Source organism: Rhinoderma darwinii, chromosome 2, assembly GCF_050947455.1.
Source record: "Rhinoderma darwinii isolate aRhiDar2 chromosome 2, aRhiDar2.hap1, whole genome shotgun sequence".
Lineage (NCBI taxonomy): Eukaryota > Metazoa > Chordata > Amphibia > Anura > Rhinodermatidae > Rhinoderma > Rhinoderma darwinii.
The window spans coordinates 48,138,906-48,158,487 of NC_134688.1; the positions used below are offsets into that span (position 1 = coordinate 48,138,906).

The window sequence follows — 19,582 nt, forward strand, 5'->3', positions numbered from 1 at the left end:
GACCTGTCCCCTCTCCTGACATGTCTTTTGCAGGAAATCCTTGTATTCTACATATCTCTGTGTACCCAGGACTAATAGACAAATATGTGTTACCATTCCCATTGTCAAGAGGAAGTGTCCCTACACAGTGTGATACTGTCAGCGATGGTTGGAGACTGTCAGTATGTAGGGACACAGTCCTTTGACAAGGGGAATCGTAACAACCATTTGTCAATGCTCGCACAGAAAGGTGCTGTTCGCTATAGACACGGCAGAGCAGTGGTGCGGAAGGGGGGCCAAAGTTTGTGGAACAGCCCAGGGCCTATGGTCTACTTAATCCGCCACTGGGCGTATGACTGTCCTATCAACCTAGTTCCTGGTGCAACCCTTCCCCATGGTAGGGTATATCCTCTCTCCTTGCCAGAGACTCTGTCCATGTCCGCCTATGTTAAGGAGAACTTGGAGAGGGGCTTCATACGGAAGTCTTCCTCCCCGGCAGGAGCCGGGTTCTTCTTCGTCAAGAAAAAGGATGGTTCTCTGAGTCCTTTCATCGACTACCGGGGTCTCAAACAGATCACGGTAAAAAATAGGCATCCATTGCCATTGATCTCTGAACTGTTTGATCGCAAACGAGGAGCCATGATTTTTTCGGAGCTAGACCTGCGTGGGGCTTACAATCTTATCCGGATTCGCCGGGGTGACGAATGGAAGACTGCATTTAACACCCGTGACGGACACTATGACTATCTAGTAATGCACTTCGGCCTGTGTAATGCTCCCACTGTCTTCCATGAGTTCGTTAATGACATCTTCCGTGACCTCCTCTATGTTTGTCCTATAGTCTATCTTGATGACATCTTGATTTTTTCTCCAGATCCAATGACCCAACGAAGACATGTCGGTCAAGTTTTGCTGCTGGGAATCGCCGCTACACCAAGTTGGAGAAGTGCGTGTTTGAGAAAAATGCTCTACCCTTCCTGGGCTACATCATCTCGAATCAAGGCCTTATTTTAGTAAATACTTGTATTTCTTTACACCACTCCAGCCGACGCTTGTCATTACACATGGTAATATTAGGCTTGTGTGCAGCTGCTCTACCATAGAAAACCATTTCATGAAGCACCAGACACACAATTCTTGTGCTGATGTCACTTCCAGAGGTAGTTTGGAACTCTGTAGGGAATGATGCATTAGAGGATGGGCGATTATTACGAGCCACGCTCATCAGCCACTCCCTGTGAGTTTGCGTGGTCTAACGCTTCTTGTGAGTGAGCCATTGTTACCCCTAAACGCTTCCACTACACAATAATAACACTTACAGTTAACCTGGGCATATCTACCAGATAATTTCTCCAACTGACTTGTGGCAAAGGTGGCATCCTAAGACAGTGCCAAGTTTAAAGTGAATGAGCTCTTCAGTACGACCCATACTACTAGCAATGTGTGTCTATGGAGATTGCGTGGCTGTGTGCTTGGCTCTATGCACCTGTTTGCAATGGGTGTGACTGAAATACCTGAACTCAATAATTAGGAAAAGAGTCCACATACGTTGGGCCATATAGCGTATATGTTTGAATCATATGTTTAAAACTGCATGAATGTAATGTCCAGTAATCAATATAGAAAATATTTTCAAGACTGAATGAAAGTTTGTAAAGAACATGCGTAAAAGTGCAATAAAACAGGTATAAGAGTAGAAACTAATTGACACTCTTACCATTTAAAATGATTCCACCTTTATTTGACCATGAACACAAATACAACAGGAACGCTTATGAGTTTCAAACCCATGGGCCCTTCGTCATAGCAATGACCCTCAGGTATTAGTCATTGCTATGACTAAAGCGCTTTTTTATACCGGCATTGATTCCCCGAAAGAACGTTCGTTCCCGATCATTGCGAAGTGATCAAATGACAAACTATAAAGTACTCATTTGTCGGAAGCACATTGACTAGTGTAAACATGCGCTGCCGACAATAATGTGAGGAGGAGGAACGACAATTGCACAAACGATCATTTGTGTGTACTCCCTTATGATAATTACAACATATAAATGTAACTAAACAAGTGCCAATCGACTTGCTATATTGTCAAAGTTTATCCGCCTGTTTAAAAGGACCCTAAGGGTCCATTGCCTTGAGACACATAAGTGTACCTGTTGTAATTGTGCTGATGTTCACATAGGATAAGCCATCAATGTTTGATCTGTATGTACTTATTGAACAAGGCAGTTGCAAATAAAGAGTGTGAACAGAGGCATAACTAAAGCTGAAGCAGCTCCATGTGGGGCCAAGAGGTGGAGGAAGGTCACTCAGATACAGTAATGTTCTTTCTTGTGAGAAAAAAAGATAATGGTGCCTTTTTCCTTTTTAGCTCTTCTATGAGGGTTCTCCTTTGTGAAGAAAATCTAATATATGCAATATGACAATTTTATTTAATCAGACACCATGAGCAAGGACATTTAAGGTGGTTTAACATGGGCAGATATTCGCCTGTATTTACCACCTTTAAACGAGCGTCGTTCGACAATACAGCTTGTCGATCAGCGTTTATTAGTTCCATTCAATTGGAGCAAAGATAGTTTTGGGACGAACGATCTACAATCGTTCGTCCCCATGCATTTGCATTATGTCGGCGGATGTGCTGCCAACTAGCGACCATTTTTGTGGCTGCATAAAAGATGTGATCTCTTTCCTTGGCTGATCTTTGCAATGTTTACACAGGGCTATGATAGGAGCATTTGTATGAACACTTGTTCACCCGTGTTGGGCTTTTATTTCTTTACCAGTGTACTGCAGTAGCAGAGCATCCAAAGAGCACACAAAAAAAGCTAAGGGACTACTTATAGTAATCCCTGATATGTAAATGAGATGCATTAGAAGGTGGGAATCAGGAGCTGGGGCCCCTAAAAATGTATCAGATCTGATGATACGTTTTCAGTGGAAAGTTGGCTGCACATGCATAATCATCCCCCCATTAAAGGAACACTCTGGACAAAAACTGATACACTGTGTTATGCCTAGTGCAGGGCCTGAGGGGGTGGGGCATGGAAAAAGGATTCTCTCTTTGGTGTTTCTGAAATCCTTGGCCATCCTCATGCACCACCCCCCAAGTGTACTATACTAGGCAAAACACAGTGTATCAGGTTTGCACCCTTTAAAGGTAATGTGTCGTTAAACAATTAGTGTATGGGTGATTAAACATTGTTCTAATTTTTTTAATTTTTTCACGAGTCAGGAAATATTATAAATTAGATTCTAATTTATAATATTTCCCAGCGCTGGTCACTAGATGGAGCAATTCCCAAAATTGCAGCATTGCATGTGGTAAAGCAACCACATTGCTTTATGCTGCAAAATTTGAGAAAACTCACTCGCTCTAGTGAGCTCTCAGAATCCCCCCTCCTTTATCCTAGCTAGTGCCGGGAGAAACGAGGGGATTGAACGGTCAAACCTCCTACAATGTGTGTCGCCATTTTTTGAGCTAACACACAGTGTAGTAGGTTAACATACAGTAGTAAACACACAGTAAAACACGTACATACACAGACCTAACTTACCTGCTCCTGCTGCCGCCGCTCCTTCCGGTCCGTCCGCTCCATCTGCTACCTCCGCTCCAAGTGCACAAGTCCGGAAGCAGCGACCGGAAGTAGTAATCTTACTGTCCGGCCGCGACTTCCGGTCTACAAGAAAATGGCGCCGGACGTCGCACAGTTCAATTTGGACTGTGTGGCATGCGCCGTTCCCACACAGACGGCGTACAGCATAGTGGATGGAACGGGCCCCGTTCGCATTCACTATGGGACTGTAGCTGCCGTATTCCATGTCTGTATGTGTCGATAATCGACACATACAGAGATGGAAAAAAAAATGGCAGCCCCCATGGACAAGAAAAAGTGAAAAAATAAAAAAAAGTAAAACACAAACACACAAATAAATTTTTTTTTTTTTAATAAAACACTAAAAGCAAATTGATCTAAATTTTTTTTTTTCGTGACACTGGTCCTTTAACAGGGTTCTAAATAAATAATGTATTTAATAATCCCCTAGGGGGACTATTAAAAAGTGTAAAAATGAGTTTAATAAAGTCTTCAGCTGTGAAAAAAAAAAAATACTACATTTTAAAAAAAACAACTTTTCCCTTTTTTTTCTCTATACTAAGTTAAAAAAATAAATAAATTGGTATCGCCACATTTGTAAAATTTAGAACTATTATAATATAAAATTATTAAACACAGTGAATGCCGTAAAAAAGAAGTTTAAAACACAAAAATCACTTTTTTGGTCACGTTTTTAATAAAAAGCGTTCAAAAAGCGGTATGTAGGAAAATCAGGTACCAATATAAACTACAGCTCTCCCCTCAAAAAATAAGCCCTCACACCACTCAATCGACGTCAAAATAAAAAGTTATAGCTCATGTAATGCGGGAAGTCAAAAACGAAAATGAAAAAAATGGCTTCAATCCCAAAGGAATTTTAAAGAAGTACTCCACTTTTTTAATTTTTTTATTTCCCCTTAATTTGTACATTGGTGTTTAAGTGGGGTGAAGCATGTAGAAATACTTACCAATCCTCGCATCTTGTAATTTTCGAGTCCAGCGCCGCTCACGGGATCTTCCTTCTGAACTGTCTGGAGTCACTGTGCTTTTGAAACCGGAACTCAGGCCAAAACGAGGCGCCATAGGAATGCATTGAAAGCCTTACTTCCGGTTTTCTGAAAAGCACAGCGATTCAAGACAAGTCAGAGGGAAGATCACGTGAGCGGCACTGAACCCGAAAACGACAAGATGTGGGGATCGGTAAGTATTTCTGCACACAGCACCCCACTAAAACACCAGTGTACAAATGGAGGGTACAATAAAAAAAAATTATTAAAGGTTCCACAATGGAGACGATGTTTCTACCTTTCCCAGAAAGCCTCGATAGCCATCTGATCTCAGGAAACTAGTTACAAAATTATCTCTAGGTGGTATCGGGTCCCCACTGCCCTGCATAAATGGTACCCGTCTGTACCTGACACGCGTTGGCGATGTGGGGCGATGGGGGGATCCATGTCTCATATTTGGTTGAGTTGCCCCTCCTTGCGGAGATTTTGGGAGGCGGTTCTTAAAATTATATTAGAAATTACTGGGGTCCCTGTCCCTAATTCTCCAGAGGCGGCCCTTTTATTCATGCTCCCTAGGCCACTACCCATTTACAAACGCTCCCTAATTAGACACCTCCTCCAAGCTGCCAAATCGGTTGTCCCCCGCAGGTGGAAAACGGCAGCTCCTCCACTGTTGGATGAGTGGTTTCAGGAAGTTGCTTTAATACATCGACTTGAGCACCTTCTGGCTCATTCCTCGGCTGCTTCTATACGGTACAAGGACACTTGCTCTCACTGGCTTGCGTTCCTCTCTTCTTCCACCTACTGTACTGAAGTGACTTGAGACACAATATTCATCCTTTCTCATGAGACTTCATCTGAGTAGGGACTACATACAGGTGCGTGGGGATTTGCTTGCTCCAACCACGTCTCTGACAGGCGCATGGTTGCTTCTTTTCATCTACCTATGATAATCCGGAACTGGAGTCCAGGTTCACCATGAACTCCCCTTGTCTCTCCTTTTCCCTTGTTTGTTTCCCATTCTATCTTTTCCTTCCCTTCTTGTGTCTATTTCAAGTGGTCATTGCTTCCTGTGATTACGCTTACATACTATTGCCACTGCATTTTAGGATGTTTGGGAAGCTGAATTGTTGTATTTTTATCTTGCTATTTTGCGCTTCTTATAGGTTGTGATGTTCACCCTCCTGTTTGGGCTGTGCCCTTATTTGTCATGTTCTTTTTATTATGGGGACACATTTTCTCCGACTGTGTTTGTACTTGTTTGTATTAACACCAATAAAAATTGTGAATATGAAAAAAAAAAAAGTTCAAGGAACCCCCCCTTTTCCCCCTAATGTAGTGTTAATAATATTAAAAGTTAACATAACTGGTATCGCCGTGTCCGTAAAAGTCTGAACAATTACAAAATAATATTATTTAACCCACTCGGTATAGGCGGTAAAAAAAATAACAATTAATTCAATCAAACTGCTGTTTTTTGGTCAAATTAGCTCCCCAAAAAGAGAATAAAGATATCAAAAAGTCGCATGTTCTCTAAAATGGTACCATAGCTCGTCCCACAAAAAATAGGACCTCACACTGCGCAATCCACGTAAAAATAAAAAAGTTATGGCTCTTGGAAGGCGGGGAGTAAAAATGAAAATGCAAAAAATGTCTTCAATCCCAAAGGGATTTTAATGTACCAAAAAATAAATAAAAAAAAAGTATTAAGAGTTCAAACAACCCCCCTTTTCCAATTTTTCCCCTAAAGTAGTGTTAAAAATAGGAAAAGTTAACATAACTGGTATCGCCGTGTTCGGAAAAGTCTGAACTATTACAATATAATTTTATTTCACCTGTAAAAAACAAATTCAATTCACCCAAACTGCTGTTTTTTTGGTCAAATTAACTCCCCAAAAAATGTAATAAAAAGTGATCCAAAAGTCGCATGTACCCTAAAATGGTACCAATAAAACCTACAGCTCGCCTCGCAAAAATATAAGCCATCATACTGCTAAATCCATTGACAAATAAAAAGTTATGGCTCTCATAATTTGGCACAACAAAACCATTTTTTTTAAACAAATAGTAGTTTAACAAATAGTAGTTTAATAAATAGTACTATAAATAGTATTTTACTTTAAATGATGCCATAAAAAAATAAATCTTTTTTTTTCTCGCAAAAAACAAGCCCTCATATAACTATGTCGACGAAAAAATAAAAAAATTATCGTTTTTGGAAGGCGGGAGGAAAACACTAAAATTGGCCATGTCCTTAGAGGGTTAAAGAGGACCAGTCACCACTCCTGACATGTCTATTTTAGTAAATACTTGTATTCTGCATTAAATAACAATTCTGGAACATATTTTCCTTAGGACTTTGCGTTGCGTTGTGCCGTTCCCCTGTTATTCCTCCAAGAAATGTGTGAACAAATTGAAAACTGGTTGTTACCAGTTAGGGGTTCGACCTTAAGCAGACTGATGACATCCAAGAGAAGTACCCAGAGGAAACCCACATAAACACACGTTGGTTGGATTTGAACCCAGGACCTAAGTGTTGCGACTGCGACCACCTACAGCATTATCAGTGGCTTGGTCACCGTGTCCAATTGATTATATAAAGAAAAGGCAAAGCATTTTTTTTTTTAATCCATAAATTGCCCTAGGTGGCCGCCTATTCATCGTTAGACATTCAGCTGACCAAACTTTCCTAATGATAGCTTATAGATCAGCAGAAGGCATCACTTTGGGATATATACATCTAGTTGTCTTTATAACTGATAGCTAGACAGTTGTCTTTATAACTGATAGCTAGACATTTTTTACAAATTATAAAAATGTACATGAAAATCACTCATTAAAAAAAATAAATGAAAATGTCCAATCAGGAATAAAAAGAATAGAACTCACACTGGAGTCTTCAACAAAATTCCTTATAGAAGGAACTGTGTCTGATTCCATGCACAGCTCCTGTGAAATGTCCATTGTAGAATACATCACCTGAAAGCAAAATATTAAAGTTAGTCATAGGAACACATTAAGGCCCTGTTCACATAGAGTTTTTTGCTGGCAGAAAAAAAATCGGTCTCAGAATTCCTTTATGAATTTTTGAACTGTCTGTGCTTTGTTTCCGTGTTTTTCGCCAGCCAATGAGCATGGGCATTTTACTGGTAAAACACCTGCTGTAATGCAGTGCATGCACTGATTGGTTGTCTAGTAGCGCCCCTCTACAGTACAGTACTACTTGTTCTGCTCTTTCAGGGTTGCCAACCATCCGTAATTTATGGACCGTCTGCAAAAATGGGTGTTTTTTTTCTGCTGTCAGTAGTGTCTGTCAGAAAAAGGCAGCGTCCAAGACTTTTCTTTATTCTCCTGGAATTTTGCACTCCGCCGAATGTGAAAATATGCAGACCACTGCCTAGTGAGGTCGGTGCCGGGAGTGGACCAATCCAGTCACCTGACCTCACGTCAGCGACATGAGGTCAGGCGACTCAGGCCAATTGACTGGACTGGTCCACTCCCGGCACCGACCTCACTTGGCAGTGGGGGCTGTGTGTGGAACTATCTACAAGTGGGGGCTGTGTGCTGCTGTTTACAAGGGGGGGGGGGGGGGCTGTGCGGCACTGTTTACAAGGGGGGACTATGTGGCGCTGTTTACAAGAAAGGGCTGTTTGGCAGTATCTACAAGGGGGGGCTGTGTGGCGCTATCTACAAGGGCTGGCTGTGTGGCGTAATTTACAAGGGGTGGCAGTGTGGCACTTTTCACAAGGGGGAGCTGTTTGGCGCTATTTACAAGGGGGAGCCGTGTGGCGCTATTTACAAGGGGGAGCTGTGCCGCTATTTACTGGGGGGGGGGGGCATTTCTCCTTGGGCCAGTCAGTGTGTGTTCCTTGGCAAATTTTAACCTATTCAGGACGTCTTTTTTTCAACAACGGGACTTTGCGGGGAGTTCTTGCAGGTAACTTGGCTTCACTTAATCGTCTTCTGATTGTAGCAGTACTCACTGGTAACTTCAGATCTTCTTTGATCTTTCTGGAGGTGATCATTGGCTGAGCCTTTGCCATTTTGGCTATTCTTCGGTCCATTCGAACAGAAGTTCCCCGCTTCCTTCCGCGTCTTTCAGGTTGTGGTTGCCACTTCAAGGCATTTCAGATAATTTCAACTGAGCAGCCTATAATTTGCTGCACTTCTCTATATGTGTTTCCCTCTTCATTCAACTTTTTAATCAAAGTATGTTTTTCATCAGAACAATGACTGGAACGACCCAATTTCCCCAGTATTTCAGAAGTGAAATGTTCTTTAACCAACATGTGCAACATTTGCCGCCCTCCTACCTTAAATAATGACAAAAATTGACACCTGTTTTTCCACAGAATGAATGACTTCACCAATTTAACTCCTCACTGCTATTATTTTGATCAAGCCCCTTACAATTAATGATTCAATTACTCAGAATGAGCGGCATGTTGTAATTGTTAATTTGTTTTTGTTTTTCTACCACTCTAATAACTCACACAGCGTAAACACGGCATATTTTCTGCAACGGATTCATTGCGTAAAATCTGCAGCGTATTACAGTAGCAGCAGTGTGGGTGAGATTTCAACAAATCTCGTCCCCACACAGCGGAAAGAAGTAGCCAAAAAAACACACATAAATTGACCTGCGGTGTGGTTTCCTCAACTGCAGTATGTCAATGAACGCTGCTCTTCAGTTGCGGGTTTTCCCCATTGAATTCAATGGGGTGCTGAAACCCACAATAAAGTGGTGTGTGTTGCGACATTTGCAGCGGAACCACAGCAATTCCGCCACAAAAAGAAACTACAGAAAGAAAACTACAACTAGTTCCGCAGAAAATAATCACTCATAGCTATATCGACATAAAAATGAAGTTATGGCTTTTGGAAGGTGGGGAGGAAAAATATTTAAATGAAAAAAATTATAATGGCTTCTGAGGTAAAAAGTTAATGTTGGGACAACCCCTTTAACATTACTAACAAAATAAAGATACATCGGCTCAAATTCTAGCTGGTTGCCAACCATCGGCTATATTTAAACGTGCGGCAGTAAAGGTCCTTAAAACCCGTGCCATAGCATATTTACGGTGCAGGTTTTAGCTGGCTGCCCGATCGATCGGGCAGCTGAATGTCGGGTGCCTGGCAGTCAGTGAATGCCGGCGACCCTGAAGAGAAGATAGAAACAGATTTTACTGCTTCTCTCTTCCCAGATCGATTGTACACAGCACTAAATGAGAGCTGTGTATAAAATATTGGTCCCGACTGGTCACATGATCGCCGGGATACCATTAGAGAGAGACTGCTGCTAGGTCTAATTAGACCCAGCACATTAGTGACAATAGTCACTATAAGAGGGCTGATTTCCCCTGTACCAGGGTGGCTGCTTTGAAATACCCACCCAAAAAAAACTTTCCCACGCCAATCATTGTCGTAATGCTAGCCCTGACCCAATTATCCTAAATAAGTAATGTAATATATCAAAATTTACAGTAGACAATGACATCATAACAAATCAGCCCAAATAAAAGGTCTATTTTAGGTTTAAACTATATTATTACCAGAAAAAATAAGCCGAAAAGTAAAAAAGCATATTTTTTCACTATTATTTTCAAACTATACGCCTGAAAATTTTAAAATAGCGAAAAAAAGTTGCAAAAATCATGTCGCTAGCCCAACAAATAAAAAAGCTATAGCCATTTAACTAACACGTGCTAAAAATGCCTAAACTGTGTCTGGTCCTAAGAGTCAAAATAGCCCGGTCTTGAACCAGTTAAACCAAGAGAAAGTCCAATGTGTCCCACAAAAAAATATTAAATATATATTTTGTGTAGACTAAGGAGTATAAAATCACCTTTACAATGCAGAATTCCAAAATGTGAATTTTTGTTCTGGGCATTATGGCCCACAACAAACCTGGTCATGAAAGTGATATACTGTACTATTTTAAAATAAGACCAATTGTAGTTGTAGTCAATTATGCATGAATATGTGGTTTATAGGCAATTCATTTAAATGGACACTAACTTTTCAAAAAAAGTATGCTAATCTAGTAGTATACATAATACAAATCAACTTTGTAATTAAAAATTTGTAATTTTATCCATGCAAATTCTGTTTGAAGTTACTGCCACTAGGTGTCTCCCTTCCTGTAATATGCTGCCCAACCCCTATTGTCAAGCTAAATCTGGCCCTAGTTACAGAGCAGATAAGGCAGACTGCAGGAAGTGGGTGTGTGTGTGTGTGTGTGTGTGTGTGTGTGTGTGTGTGTCTCTTCACAGCTTGCCCATAGAAGTCTATGGAGAGGGGAGGGAAGCAGGAGGAGGGGGCAGGGGCACAGAAAAAGACACAGACATGCTGCCCATAGAAGTCTATGGAGAGAGGAGGGGGAGCCAGAGGAGAGAGCAGGCAGAGAGCCTCAGACGCTGCTACCCATAGAAGTATGTGGGGCGGGGAGAGCAGGGGCAGAGAAAGGAGACACAGACACTGCCCATAGAAGTCTATGGAGAGGGAAGTGGATATCAGAAGATGGGAGCAGACAGAGTGAGAGACACAGGCATTCACATGCTGCATCTGCTGGTAAGATTTATATCTCACCCCAGCGCATTACTGCTGTATAATATCCTCCATGCTGATGATGCTTCTATAGCTATATCAATATATATCTATATCAATATATAGAAGAAGAAGATTTGCAGCACTCCAACATGAAAAAAGTAGTGGTTTATTCAATCCAAAACAACAGCAACGTTTCAATCCTACAATAGGATCTTTATCAAGGCTTGATAAAGATCCTATTGTAGGATTGAAACGTTGCTGTTGTTTTGGATTGAATAAACCACTACTTTTTTCATGTTGGAGTGCTGCAAATCTTCTTCTTCTATATATTATTATACGTCCTAGGATCGGGACGTTTTGCTGGGCACCTGGTCGATTATTCATTAGCGAGTGCTGCTGCCTTCTTGTTTGCTATATCAATATATATATATATATATATATATATATATATATATATATATACACACACACACACACACACACACATGTGATGGATAGAGATAGAAGAGCAGTATTCTCCTTTTCTTCTGATCTACCGGTATTTACCTTGACTTATAACGCATTAAATACACAGCGTAAACAAACTTTATCTTGACTTTTTCAATGACTTTTGCTGTGTGATATTAAAGGTTTTTTTTTGCCATCAGAGACATTTATGACATATCCACAGGATATGTCATAAATGTGAGATAGATGCGGGTCCCACCTTTGGGACCTGCCACTATCTCTAGAACGGGGCCCCCTAAACCCCATTCTACCTCTCTGTGTTGTGGCTGAATCGTGTGATTTCTGGCCATGAATTACAGAAACAGCATAGCTCGCATGCTACACTGCTTCCATAACTGCCATTCACTATTATGGGAGTTACGGAAACAACAACAAAAAAACAAAAAAAGGCCATACTTCATGGATATTTTGACTATATATACTTTTTTTCAGGACGCGGCCAGGTCTTATATGCTGGGAGAGCATGATGTGCTCTGGCGTTTGGTTTGGCATGCAGAGCAGCCCGCCTTAGCTAACAGTAGCGGCGTTACAAATAGGCTGTGATCCAGTTATGCTACGCCTGACGACCGGCACATTATCCCTCCACGTATTACACTTAGTACTGACACCCCATGTACTATTCACAGCACTGACCCCTATTCATCACACATTTACTTTTTATTACATTATCACACAGTTCTGACACTTACATACATACACATTTCTTTTTTTACCACACATTCACACCCTAGTACTACACTGACACACATTTATTGCACACTTGTGAGCACTTAGTTCGCCACTCCCCTCACTGCTAGTGGGAGTGGCTATCACTATTTAATGCACCCTCCTTCTGCAGCATTTCTTGACCTGTCTGCGTCCTGCTGGGAACGGGTTTTCACCCACCTACTTAGTAAGTATGGCCTTTTTTTGTGGTTTTGAAGTTATCTATGCCCCATTCTTTCTGCTGGAGTTACGGAAACAGCATAGCTCAGCGAGCTACGAGGTTTCCGTAATTCATGGTTGGAAATCACACGCTTTAGCCACAACACAGAGCAGTAGAACGGGGTTTAGGGGGTCCCGTTCTAGAATTGGATGAGGGTCCCAGAGGTGTGTCCCACATCTATCTGACATTTATGACATATCCTGTGGATATGTCATAAATGTCTCTGATGGGAAAACCCCATTAAGCTGCAAGTGCTCTGACATATATACAGCACCCCTGTAGATAGTGCCACTATAGAGCCTCTGTAGATAGTGCCCTACATACAAGCCCCTGTAGATAGTGCCCCACATACAGCCCTCTGTAGATAGTGCCCACATTTGGACTCCAGAGCTGCAAGGCAATAGTGCTAACCACTGAGCCACCGTGCTGCCCTACATATAGCTTTCCCTATAGATAGTGCTCCACATATAGCCTCCCCTGTAGATAGTGCCCCAACAGGTAACCCACCCCTGTATATAGTGTCCCACATATAGCGACCCCTGTAGATAGTGCCCTACAAATAGCTCCCCATACAGATAGTGCTCCACATATAGCCCACCTCAGTAGATAGTGCCTCACATATAGCTCCCCATGTATATAGTGTCCCACATATAGCCCACCTCTGTAGACAGTGCCCTACAAATAGCTCCCCCTATAGATAGTGCTGCACATATAGCCCCCCTGTATATAGTGTCCCACATATAGCCCACCCCTGTAGATAGTGTCCTACATATAGCTCCCCCTGTATATAGTGCTTCACATCCCCACATATAGACCCCCCTGTAGATAGAGCCCCCACTGTAGATAATGCCACTTACAGTTTTAGTAGAAAAAAAACAAAACTTTACATACTCACCCTGATCCCGTTCCCGCGCCGTCCGGTAGCAATGCAGATCTGCTCTCTTCTGAGCAGGACTGCTGGAGCTGAACAACGAAAGCGGCATAATAAATTGCCCTGTCAATCAGCACCTTTCAAGCACGGAAGCGGCGCAATGACGTCATTGAAAGGGGCTGCGTTGTTGAAAGACGCTGATTGGCGGGCACGGAACGTGCCCAGCCATTCAGCACTAATGCATGCATTTGTACCTGCATGCTATAGACGCAGGCAGGGGCGTAACTAGGAAAGACTGGGCCCCATAGCAAACTTTTGACTGGGGCCCCCCCTCCCCTGGGTGTCACACAACCCCCCCTTGTAGATAGTGCCTTTTTTACAGCCCCCCCTGTAGATAACGCCATACAGCCCCCTCTGTAGATAACGCCATACAGCCCCCCCTGTAGATAACGCCAAACAGCCCCCTCTGTAGATAACGCCATGCAGCCCCCCTGTAGACAACGCCATACAGCCCCCCTGTAGATAACGCCATACAGCCCCCCTGTAGATAACGCCATACAGCCCCCCCCTGTAGATAACGCCATACAGCCCCCCCTGTAGATAACGCCATACAGCCCCCCCTGTAGATAACGCCATACAGCACCCCCTGTAGGTAACGCTATACAGCCCGCCCCTGTAGGTAATGCTATACAGCCCCCCTGTAGGTAACGCTATACAGCCCCCCCTGTAGGTAACACCATGCAGCCCCAACCCCCCCCCCCAAAAAAATCTGACCTACAGTGTGTCCTACAAAAGACATGTATCCCCTATCCACAGGATAGGGGATACATGTGTGATCGCTGGCACTGATAAGGAGAACGGGGACCGAAAGTCCCCCGAAGTTCTCCATAACTAACCTCTGACTTCCGGCGTCTGCGCAGCTCACTAAAAATGAAAGGAGCGCTGGTCACGCATGCGCACAAGCGCGACCGGCGCTCCATTCATTTCTACGGAGCTGCCGACACAGACCCCGGAAGTCCGAGGTTTGTGATGGAGAACTTCAGGGGACTTTCAGTCCCCCGTTCTCCCTATCAAAGCCAGCGATCACACATGTATCCCCTATCCTGTGGATAGGGGATACATGTCTTTTGTTTATTGGCAGAGCGGGGAGATACCTCCCCGCTCTGCCGTAGTGTTCAGTGGCGGCGCGCTGTAGCAGCCATAGCGGTGTAGTTACGCCACTGGACGCAGGTACAATTACTGCAAGGGGGGGTGGCTGTCGCTAGCAACGCAGCGCCACCAGGTATATGGGGGGAGGCATGTAGTTAGGCGGCACGGGCCCCCTCATGCCACGGGCCCTGTAGCAGCCGCTACGGCTGCTACAGCGGTAGTTACTCCACTGGCGTCATTCACTTTGTGTAACAAATAATACAAATTTTTTTAAAGAAAAACTGAAAGTAAAATGTATTTATTTCCTGTTGCTTATGTAGCACAAACATATCCTGCATCAGTGTACAGAGATTATCACGGTTTATATCAGTCCCTGTCTCAAGTGGGGCTCACAATTTAATTTCGCTATGTCAGACACAGTTTCATTAAAAGAAAACCTGGCAGTACGTGTTGAATTTCCCTGCAGTACCACCACAGGGGAAATTGAGCATTACACAGTGCTTATGCAAATCAATGGGTTGTCTGTGTAATGCAGGACAGGACGGGTCCCCCAGAGCGAGATAAGCTCTTTGTTATTCCTCTCCCCTCAGACCACTAAAACTCAAACCAGAGTCCCCAGATGTTGGCTTTGGGCAGATTTAATCCAAGAACTCCAATGCTGCAAGGCAACAATGCTAACCAATGAGCCACCATTCAATCAGGGAAATAAAAAGAAAATAACTTACTTCAGAGCAGGACACAATGTAGTCATTGTCCTCAGTAGAAGAAGAAGAAGATTTTACATCTAGATTCGTACTGGAAAGACTTTTTGAACTTTTCCCAGATTGGTTCGTATCCTGGAAGCAGAATATTAAACTTACACATGTTGTAACTGTTATAAAATCTCGATTGTCCTGTTTCCATCTGTATTTATATATATATATATATATATATATATATATATATATATATATATATATTAGTTTTACATTTAAAGGACTGTATGTGAATTTAAAAAAACTTACCTGAAACTCAAAGCATCGGAACAGGAAGGACTTGTTTCCATCTGTTCTTGCTAACTTTTAAAGTGTAAAGAGGAGGGTTCAGTATAGCCCTCTTTGTTATGTTAAAGCTATCCCTGAACGCACCCCACTCCATATTTTATGAGATCCCATTAATATAGATCATCAGCCCATTTGCCCCCTGTAGAGATTGCCCTCTGTATATATTGTCACCCCCTGTATGGTGCCACACACAGTCCCCCTGTAGACAGTGCCACACACAGTCCCCTGTCGATAGTGCCACACACAGCCCCCTGAAGATACTACCACACACAGCCCCCTGTAGATAGTGCTACACACAGCCCCCTGCAGATAGTGCCACACACACAGCCCCCTGTAGATAGTGCCACACACACAGCCCCCTGCAGACAGTGCCACACACAGCCCCCTGCAGACAGTGCCACACACAGCCCCCTGTAGATAGCGCCACACACAGCCCCCTGTAGATAGCGCCACACATAGTGCCCTGTATATAGTGCACACAGTCCCCCTGTAGATAGCGCCACACACAGCCCCCTGTAGATAGCGCCACACACAGCCCCCTGTAGATAGCGCCACACACAGCCCCCTGTAGATAGCGCCACACATAGTGCCCTGTATATAGTGCACACAGTCCCCCTGTAGATAGTGCCATACACAGTCCCCCTGTAGATAGTGCCACACACAGCCCCCTGTAGATGGGAAAAATAGAACTTGAATCCAGCGCTTCAAAGTAAAACGTCTAATCTTTATTTCTTATCAATTAGAAAATTGTACAGCGACATCAGAGGGTGGGTGTGGAGAGCCTACGCGTTTCTAACGGTTCCTCCGTCCTTACTCATGGCTTGACATGCCCCCTGTAGGTAGTGCCACATACCCCATTGTTGATAGTGCTCCACACACACCCTGTAAATAATAGCACCACAAATGAATTCTCTGTCAGTTAATTCTTATTTCTTGCAGCTGCCGTTACGCACACACTCCCTGTTGCACTGTTTATACAGACAATGCAGGAAGGAAGTGTGGGTGTTCCAATATGGCCACTCCCAGGATAGTTAAACCTGTCACCTTAAAAATGCTGCCCATATGCAGGCTGAGAACAGGAGAAGCTGAGAAGACTGATATATACTGTAGTATTTTGAGAAAAAAAATCTGTATAACTTGTATGTTATTCATTTCCAATCCCAGCTAATTCAGAGCTTAGGAGTCCAGTGTACGGTCGCACTCAATTATTGTATGCACACTCATACAAAGAATACTGTCAATCATTGAGTGAAACAGTCCACAGGACGCTTAAGGCAATCCTCCAGTCCCGGGACAACATTTTAAATATTATTGTATATATAAAGTAATATTACCCGGTGCCCGCTAGTTGTCCCAAAATGGCTGCAGCGATTCTTAGACTACAGGTCTGAAACACCCAGTGTTCTCGGATTGGCCAGAGCTGCTCACATGAGCACTTCTGTACAATCTGTGTCAGAGGGAGTGTCTTGAACTCAGTTTGAGAAGCACTGTGGCCATTTTGAGACAACACAGAGGGGACCCTAAAATGGCGGATTTACGGCACAGGGGCACAAGTGGAGGGCACCAGGTAATATTACTCTATATAGCCCATCACATTTATAATTTTGTAATAAGACCGGATGGTCGAAGTCCAGAACGAGCAGGGATTTTAAATGAATTATATATTTAATCTTTCCTTTCAAACTATACATCATTCTGCTCAGCTCCTCTTGCTCTATAACATGCTGCCAGCAGATCAGACCGCATATTCAACATGACAGGTTCATTTTTAATCTAATTATTAAAACTAAAATTAAATACATGATACATTCCCTTTTAAAGTCTATTTTTTTTCTTGTGTAAGCCTGCTACCCAGAGTAGAGTATAGTATATCTGATGTCAAAACTGGTGAGGTATTTTGTAGTGCAACTTTCCAAGATGAATTATGACCTGCTGACGTATATTGAATTCTCCTCATCCTAGTTCATTAGCAATCGTTTTTCAGCACTTCTAAACACAAAAAGTGATAAATGTACACTTACAACAGAATCCTCATTATCATCTGTATCGGACCAATCCATGTACGGTAGAATATCCACATTTTCTTGAGCTATAATTTCAAGAACATTCGGTTCAATGTCAATATCTTCTTCTGAACTCTGGAAGATACAGAAGATGCTTTTATTTTCCAAGCCATAATCTATTACAAATTCTTAAACTAGAAGCTGTCCACATTCTCCAAAAATGAATACACAAATAAGTGGGTGTGGAGCGTGAACAAAAACTTACAGCATTTAATATTTAAGAAATTAAATTTGTTAACCATATTAGCATTTGCTAACCATATTAGTGCCAACTATTGTCCTGCTAGGTTCAAGTGAATAAAAGGGTGAATTATATAGACGAGTGCCATGCGTAAGTATTCAACCCCTTGGTGTTTTTCCTCTTTTGTTGCATTACAATTAGAATGGATTTCAAATTAGATTTTATGACAGTGATATGGAGAAAAAAAGAGACACAGAGCGCTCCTCTGAGGTAATGCCATGGAAACAGGGTGGTCAGTAATAGCACTAATGTGTATGTGATAAATACACACACCTTTTGGGGTTGTGCTAGGTGGTCGCACAACTCGATCATCAAACGTGTGGAGCCTTGATGCTCCGTATATAGGCAGTCTGCTGGCCCTCAGGGTGAACACCGGCAGCTGAAGAATCAGCAGGAGTCGATGTGAAGAAGAGGTTTCAAATTATTTGAAAAAATGATCACTCTTAGTAGAAGGCGCTCCTGCGCTTATGTGGAAGATTGAGACAAATCCCCAGTCGAGGCAGATTATCTCAGTGGGTAGAAAATATGAAATGTATTTTTTTTAAAAAGACATGTGTAATAAAACAGCATATGGACAAGATTGATGAAGACCTTTGTCCAAGGTCGAAACGCGTAGTTTTTTGGACCACCATTGAGACATATGCTGTTTTATTACACATGTCTTTTTTTTCAAGAAATAAATTTCAGATTTTCTACCCACTGAGATAATCTGCCTCGACTGGGGATTTGGCTCAATCTTCGACATAAGCGCAGGAGCGCCTTCTACTAAGAGTGATAATTTTTTCAAATCATTTGGAACCAAATTTGATTTTATGTAATGGGTCTGACAAAATAGTCCAAATTGTAACAGTGGAATGAGAAAATTACCTTGTTTAAAATGAGAAAACAATAAATAAAAACTAAAAGTTGTGAGTGTATATGTATTCACCCCCTTTGCTATTAAACTTCTAAATAAGGTCCGGTCAAACTAATGATCTTCAGAAGTCACATAATTAGTTGAATGAGGTCTCCTGTGTGCAAAGTGTCACATGATCGGTGACATGATGTCATTATAAATACAGCTGTTCTGTAACGCCCCTGAGTCTACAACACTAAGCAAGAAACATGAAGACCAAGGAGATCTCCAACCAGATCAGAAACAAAGTTGTGGAGAAGTATAGATCAGAGTTGGGTTTAAAAAAAAATTAGCACAAACCTTGAACATCCAATGGAACACCATTAAATCAATTATAACAATAAGGAATGAATATGGCACAACTACAAACCTGACAAGAAAAGGCCACCCACCAAATCTCCCAGCTTGGGCAAAGAGGGCAGTTATCAGAGATTTAATAAAGACATCAACAATAAAACTAAAGGAGCTCCAAAGATCTACAGCGAAGATTGAAGTATCTGTCGATAGGACCACTATAAGCTGTACACTTTAGAGTAAAGCTTTATGGAAGAGCAGCCAGAAAAAAAAGCCATTGCTTAAAGAAAACCATAAGTAAACAAGTTTTGCGTTCACCAAACAGAATGTGGCAAACTTCCCAAAAAACACGGAAGTTCTCTGGTCCAACGGGACTAAAATGTAACTTTTTGGCCATAATGGAAAACGCTATGTGTGGCACAAACCCAACACTTCCCATCACCATAAGAACAACATTCCC

General features: G+C 42.3%; 1 protein-coding gene across 3 annotated transcripts in view; it reads right to left on the minus strand.

The window, feature by feature from the left end:
• PARP4 (poly(ADP-ribose) polymerase family member 4) overlaps window positions 1-19,582 on the minus strand; it is a 221,456-nt gene that overhangs the window by 70,880 nt on the left and 130,994 nt on the right. For all 3 annotated transcript variants that reach the window (XM_075851621.1, XM_075851620.1, XM_075851619.1), the window contains exons 30-32: window positions 17,651-17,767; window positions 15,312-15,422; window positions 7,475-7,564 (exon numbers count right to left, since the gene is read on the minus strand). In XM_075851621.1, coding sequence (XP_075707736.1) covers window positions 7,475-7,564; window positions 15,312-15,422; window positions 17,651-17,767 — 318 coding nt within the window. The remainder of the gene's footprint in view (window positions 1-7,474; window positions 7,565-15,311; window positions 15,423-17,650; window positions 17,768-19,582) is intronic.